Here is a 6,711-nt window from a genome sequence, read left to right as displayed (position 1 = left end):
AGTCCTACAGAATGGAGAACTCTATACAGGACAGCGATCAGTGACAAAGGTGTGGGGTGCAGCCAGCGCTCTGAGATTGCACAGGGAAGACTGTGGTGCTGGCTGCCCAGGGCCACATTCCTGAGGCACTGGCCAGGTGGGAACCCTCTGGTCAAAAGGCAAAGAGGTTGTGGCCTGTACCCTTGGCCCCAGGCAGGGTGCTGGTGACAAGGAAGGGCAGATCAGCTGGCTCCTGCGCGGGTTCCTTTCCTGTTTACAGACGAGTCTCTCATACTAGAAGCTACCAGAGCGGCGACGGACCAGTTCTTGAAGTCATAAACTCACTTGAAGTTGCAGCAATCCTCCTGCCTCAGTCAGTCTCCAGGGTGCTGGCCCACTTCCTGCCCTCCCATTAGACTTCAGGGTTTGTGGATTCACGCAGCTGCCACGCTGCACGCATGGGAGGTCAGAGGACAACTTGCAGGAGTCAGTCGCTCCTTTCGCAAGTGGGTGCACTGGGGAGGCCAGGCTGGGGGCTGCGGTGCCTCACCCAACAGTCCTGCTTTTCAGAATGGGACAGGGGTCTGAGCTGGGACCCTGGCAGAGCAGTGTGCTGGCTGGGGCAGGTGGGGCTCACCTGCCGTGGGCTACTGTACCAGGCGGTAGGTGATGTAGCGGCCGGCTGTCTCACTGGGCCAGATGATCTTCACAACCTGCCCTCGCTTGATCCCAAAATAGCACGCCACTGGGTCCCCAGCCTGGATCCTGGGCAGCTGGCTTTCGCGAAGCTTGTATTGGGCCAGCAGCTCTGTCACCTCCTCCTCCTCCGTCATGACCACGTGCTCAGGGACCAGCTCGTGTTCCGTGATGTTGATGAGCAGCTCTTGCTGTAGGAACTGCTCCAGAACGTAATTGGGTGCCACGTCCACCAGGGACTGCTTGGCGGAGGACGTCATGCCCTGCTGCATCACGATCAGCACGCGCGTGATGTTCTCCTCCTGCATGCGCTGGCAGTACACCTTGATGGTCTTGATGCCCACCTTGGGCTCCTCTGGGAAGAACACAAACATCTGGTCTGTGGGGTCATCATTGTGGGCCACCAGCACGGTGAGGTCTGTGCGCCTTGGTCTTCCTTCGCTGGGTTTGTCCCCAAACTGTGCCTTGAACTCCTCAAGTGTCTGGTCCAGCTCATCCTGAGTCACCAAGTAGCCACGGTCATGACAGAGCTGCATGATGGTCTTGTGGATCTTCCACAGCCGGTAAGTCTCCTCCTCGTCGTCCATGTTGCAGCCCTTCAGAAACAACTACTGCAAGGGCATCTTTCTTCTCTGGTGGCTACATTTTATCTCTCTAACTCCGCCTACTTTTCTCTTCTATCTCTGCTTGGAATTCCTGCCTTAGTGTATTCTGCTCTGTGATAGGCCCAAGCAGCTTCTTTATTCATTAATCAAACACATTCATAGCATATAAAGGGAATCCCACATCAGAAGACTATTTGGGTTAATGAACAAGGTCAAATCAGAGTGTTGAGAATAAGAGCCCCTGAGTGTTCAGTCCTAAATGGGACATTGATATCACCTGCTCTGAAGTTGTCTCAGTCAAAGTTCTATTGCTGTGAAGAGACATCATAACCCTGCCAATTCTTACAATAAAAACATTTAATTGGGGCTTGCTTACAGTTTCAGAGGTTTATTTCATTGTAATTATGGTGGGTAGCATGGTCGCATGCAGACAGATATGGTGCTGGAGAAGTAGCTGAGACTTCTATATCTGAATCTGTAAGCAGAAGGAACAGAGGAACACTGGGCCTGGCTTGAACTTTTAAAACTTCAAAGCCCAACCTCAGTGACAGACTTCCTTCAACAAGACCACACCTGGAAGCTTATAATTGGGAGTAATTTTTCTTGATACTTTCCCAAACTTAGTACAAAAATTCCTTTTTTTCCCTTTATTTGTGAGTGTTGCAAACACACATACATGCAGGGCCCAAGCATGAGAAACAAAGCAACATCACTCTTCCAAAAGATCTTATTTTCCCCATTACCAAATCCAAGGACACTGAATTCTAAAAATACTAGATGAATAATTAAAAATGTTATTTATAACAATGACTATTGGCTTCTAATATGGCATAAACAAGCATATGTATAGAGTATGGAACCAATAGAAAGTTAGAAGTCATAAAAATAAGTGATAAATAACTATCCAAACTAAAAAAGGAAAGATACAAATAGCAAAATTTGAAATGATAAAAGATTCATATTATAGCATATATAAATATAATTCAAAAGACAATTAGATGATGCTTTGAAAATCTATATTCTAAAGTTGTGGAATATCCAGAAAAATGAACAAATTCTAAACCATGTATGACCTTTCAAAATTAATTGAAGATAATTTAAACCACTTTAATAGATCAATTATTAAAAACAGTTAAAGCAGATATAAAAGTCTTCACAAGGCTGGGCGGTGGTGGCGCACGCCTTTAATCCCAGCACTCGGGAGGCAGAGGTAGGCGGATCTCTGTGAGTTCGAGGCCAACCTGGTCTACAAAGGGAGTTCCAGGACAGGCTCCAAAGCTACAGAGAAACCCTGTCTCGAAAAACCAAAAAAAAAAAAAAAAAAAAAAAAAAAAGTCTTCACAAATAAAACTCCATCACCAAACAGATTCACTGAAGAATTTTACCTGGCCATTAAAGAAGCACTAACCTCAAGTTCCTCAAATTATTCCTTAAAATAGTGAGAGATAGAGAGAGAGAACACCATCAAACGCATTCATGAGGACAGTATTATCCTGATACCAAAACAAGATAAGGACACAATGAAATAGAAATCTATATATTACTTTCTTTGACAAACAAAAATAAAACACTTGTAAACCAAATTCAATAACACATTAAAAAATAATACACCCCACCACATCCAAACTTCTATTTCATCTTTAAAATATACCCTGAATGCATTCACTTCCTTTGCTCTCAAGCACTACACCCTCATTTCTGCGTCCCTCTTCCATCACCAAACACCCCACAGAAACGTCTCTTCTTTCATTTAGTCTCTACAACCAAAAGCATGGGAGGTGGCAAAACAAACAGAAAAAACAAACAAACAAACAGAACAAGTAGAGATTCATCCCTATCATTTAATGTCCTTAAAAAATTTAAGAATAAAATGAAGCAAACGCTGACAAATGAAGGGACAGAACATGCCTTATCTTGTCATTTTCTGAGGTAGAACTCTTCGAGCGTTGACATCTAAGTTTATTCACTGGTTTGCTTTGCCACTTTTAATGTAGAAAGGTATCTGACAAGGACTGCTTCACACACCATATCCAAAAGTCCCAAGAACATGTCAGCTTAGTCTTTACAACCAATCACCTTGGAAATATTGCTTTAGAGTGAATAAGTGAGAGGATTGAGAACATCCATATGACAGAATTCCCATTTATTAGGGGTTTTATCTTCATTTTCTTTTACTGGATAATATTTAACTTCTCTATTGTTTGAGAATCTCATAGATGAATAAAATATGTTTTAATCAAATCCACCCCATCTCTTCCCCTTCAAATCCCTCCCCTAGCCTACCCTGAATTTCCACCCTATTTCATATACATCCTCTCTTTTTAAACCTGCTGAATCAGTTCATATTGCATCTGTGTACATATGTGTAGAAAAATCTTCTGGAGCATGAGTAGCTTCTTAGAAGTTTCATCTCTGCAGGGAATTTTATCTTCTTTTTCCCAGTAGGCATAAATTATCAATAGTTTCTTCCCCAGGGGTGAGACTTTATGAGCCCCTCCTCCAGCCATGTTTGGTTTTGACTTTCTTGTAGATAAACTGAGGTCAGTATAAAGAATGAAAGGGAAGTAATAGAGCTAAATGGGTGAGGGTTGAGGGAGCAGGGGAGAAGAGGGCGTGTGGGAGAGAAAAGGAACATTAAAGTTATTTGACAGTGCCACATGAAAACCTGCTACTACCTGTCAGAATGGCTAAAATAAAAAACACCAATGATAGCCTTTGCTGGAGAGGTTGTGGAGAAATGGGTACACTCATCCATTGCTGGTGGGAATGCAAACTTGTGCAACCACTTTGGAAAACAGTGTGGCGGTTTCTCAGGAATTTTGGGATCCACCTATCCCTGGACCCAGCAATACCACTCTTTGGAATATACCCAAGAAATGCCCTATCATACAACAAAAGTATATGCTCTACTATGTTCATAGCAGCATTGTTTATAATAGCCAGAACCTGGAAACAACCTAGATGCCCTTCAATGGAAGAATGGATGAAGAAAGTATGGAATATATACATATTAGAGTACTACTCAGCAGTAAAAAACAACGACTTCCTGAATGTTGCAGGCAAATGGACAGAAATAGAAAACACTATCCTGAGTGAGGTGAGCCAGACCCAAAAAGAGGAACATGGGATGTACTCACTCATATTTGGTTTCTAGCCATGAATAGGGGACGTTGAGCCTATTATGCATGATCCTAGAGAAGCTAATTAAGAAGGTGAACCCAAAGAAAAACATTTAGGCGATGAAAGGAGACAGAGACAAAGACCCACATTGGAGCACCGGACTGAAATCTCAAGGTCCAAATCAAGAGCAGGAGACAGAGCACGAGCAAGGAACTCAGGACCGCGAGGGGTGCACCCACACACTGAGACAATGGGGATGTTCTATCAGGAGCTCACCAAGGCCAGCTGGCCTGGGTCTGAAAAAGCATGGGATAAAACCGGACTCGCTGAACATAGTGGACAATGAGGACTACTGAGAACTCAAGAACAATGGCAATGGGTTTTTGATCCTACTGCACGTACTGGCTTTGTGGGAGCCTAGGCAGTTTGGATGCTCACCTTACTAGACCTGGATGGAGGTGGGTGGTCCTTGGACTTCCCACAGGGCAGGGAACCCGGATTACTCTTAGGGATGATGAGGGAGGGGGACTTGATGGGGGAGGGGGAGGGAAATGGGAGGTGGTGGCGGGGAGAAGGCAGAAATCTTAAATAAATAAATAAATAAATAAATAAATAGATAAATAGATAAATAAATAAAAGGTTAAAAAAAAGAAAACCTGCTACCATAGAAGAGTCCTAAGATATATATGTATACATGCATAAAATGAGTTTAAACAGAATTATTCTAAAATGCAGGTGGAGGTAGTATCTGTTCTGGACAGCATAGGGTATCACATTGGAAGGTATGGCTTACCTCTTTTCATGTCATTGGTCTGTTGGGCTCCACAGAACCCCTACCCAAAAGGATATTATCATTGTTCTTGATTACCCTCCAGAATTTAAATGTAAAATCCTATTGTTGAAGACAACCACATACTTGAGTCATAAAACATGAAAAAATCATGCTGACAGTAGTCTTAAAACTTCTTTCCATCTGAATCATTTTCACAATATTGGAAGGATCTAGTAATTTCTTAGAGGAGGAAATTACCAATCATCCTATCCAGCTATGAACCCTATGAGCCTAGTAACAATTTGTCTGACAAGATAAGCCCACTTGTGCAATAGTGGCACGAATGTTATGGGAGAAAACAACCACTTACTGCCTGGCTTTGAAGACAGCTCTACAAGACAGACCTCATGATTGGTCCTGCTAACTGGGAAAGTATCAATATTGGCTAAGTCATAGACCACACGGGAGAACCTAATACTATCATATTGATCAACAGTCACAGTATCAAACTTCTCTGTAAGTTCTTATCTTCAGTTAGAGATTAGTGCACCTTTCAGTCCTCATCAGAGAAACTTCTTTTTGCACGAGACGGTAATTAGAACAGAGACACACAACTGGTCAACAGGCAGAGGATAAGAGACTGCGGGATGCTCAGCTCTAAATTGGATGTTGATATCATACCCACTACTTAGTGATCATCACCGAGGAGGGGTAGAAAGATGATAACAACCAGAAGCAGTGAACACCTGCAGTGAAACCTTGTTTGTTGGTAATGACAAGCCTGTTGCTCACATGAGCTCCCAGGGCGTATGACTGCATGCAGACACTTCTCTGAAACCACAAATCATCAAGGATTAGATGTATCTCTCAAAGTGAAATTGTTGAATTCCCTGTATTTTAGGGAAACGTACTTATTTTGGTGTTACAAAATCATGCAAATAAATAGATGGTTTCTGTTTAATTTGTACAACCTCATATTTAGGTAATATATTGATATGATCAATCTTTTAATTAAAACTAGTGTGTGTTCCATTTATATTATTTAGGTTTACCAGCTATTTATGCATGCATTGTGCCCGAATATATGATTTAGTTTTTTAAAAAATAGAAGTCATGAGGTGATTCATAATGAGCAACTTTGCAAATGTGATTCTCTTTTGTTAGAAAATTTATGTGGGAGATAATTCTCCGGTAAGTATTACATAATATAAACCCTCTGATTACAAAACACCAAAGCTACTAAATTTTAAGGTGGCATTATAGCAGTGAAATCCAGCTGGTAGATTGTGTCTTTTATTTATGGTTTCTGGTTTAATGCTTCTAGAATAAAAATGTTCCCCTCAGAAGTGGTATTCATTGGTGAAACCAGTAACAAACCGTCCTCTGAAATAAAAGCTATGGAACTATAGAACAAAAAATGCATTTCAGATGTGAGGGTTTCAAAGCCTCACATTCCCGATGATGGACCTGCAGTGAAAGATGATTCCCTCTATAGGGCACTCAAGTCTCCATAGAATTTGTCCACCACGGACAAAACCA

The 6,711-nt window shown here is 42.2% G+C and overlaps 1 protein-coding gene across 2 annotated transcripts; it reads right to left on the bottom strand.

The window, feature by feature from the left end:
* Nucleotides 1-233: 233 nt before the first annotated feature.
* LOC130869908 (DNA-directed RNA polymerases I, II, and III subunit RPABC1-like) lies at nt 234-1,279 on the bottom strand. Of its 2 annotated transcripts, none has more exons than XM_057762398.1 (2): nt 617-1,279; nt 234-249 (listed from the first exon to the last, which is right to left on the bottom strand). In XM_057762398.1, exon 1 carries the CDS (start codon nt 1,260-1,262, stop codon nt 627-629), a length of 636 nt encoding a protein of 211 aa, XP_057618381.1. In that variant the 5' UTR covers nt 1,263-1,279; the 3' UTR covers nt 234-249; nt 617-626. The 2 variants fall into 2 exon arrangements, with proteins under 2 accessions (XP_057618381.1, XP_057618380.1); XM_057762397.1 differs by lacking the exon at nt 234-249 and adding an exon at nt 273-429.
* Between the last annotated feature and the right edge of the window lie 5,432 nt (nt 1,280-6,711).

This window comes from Chionomys nivalis, chromosome 2 (assembly GCF_950005125.1).
Source record: "Chionomys nivalis chromosome 2, mChiNiv1.1, whole genome shotgun sequence".
NCBI lineage: Eukaryota > Metazoa > Chordata > Mammalia > Rodentia > Cricetidae > Chionomys > Chionomys nivalis.
This window is presented reverse-complemented; position numbering and strand designations above follow the sequence as displayed.

Coding starts and splice junctions, on each gene's coding strand:
- LOC130869908 (XM_057762398.1), bottom strand. CDS start 1,262: ATGGACGACGAGGAGGAGACTTACCGGCTGTGGAAGATCCACAAGACC.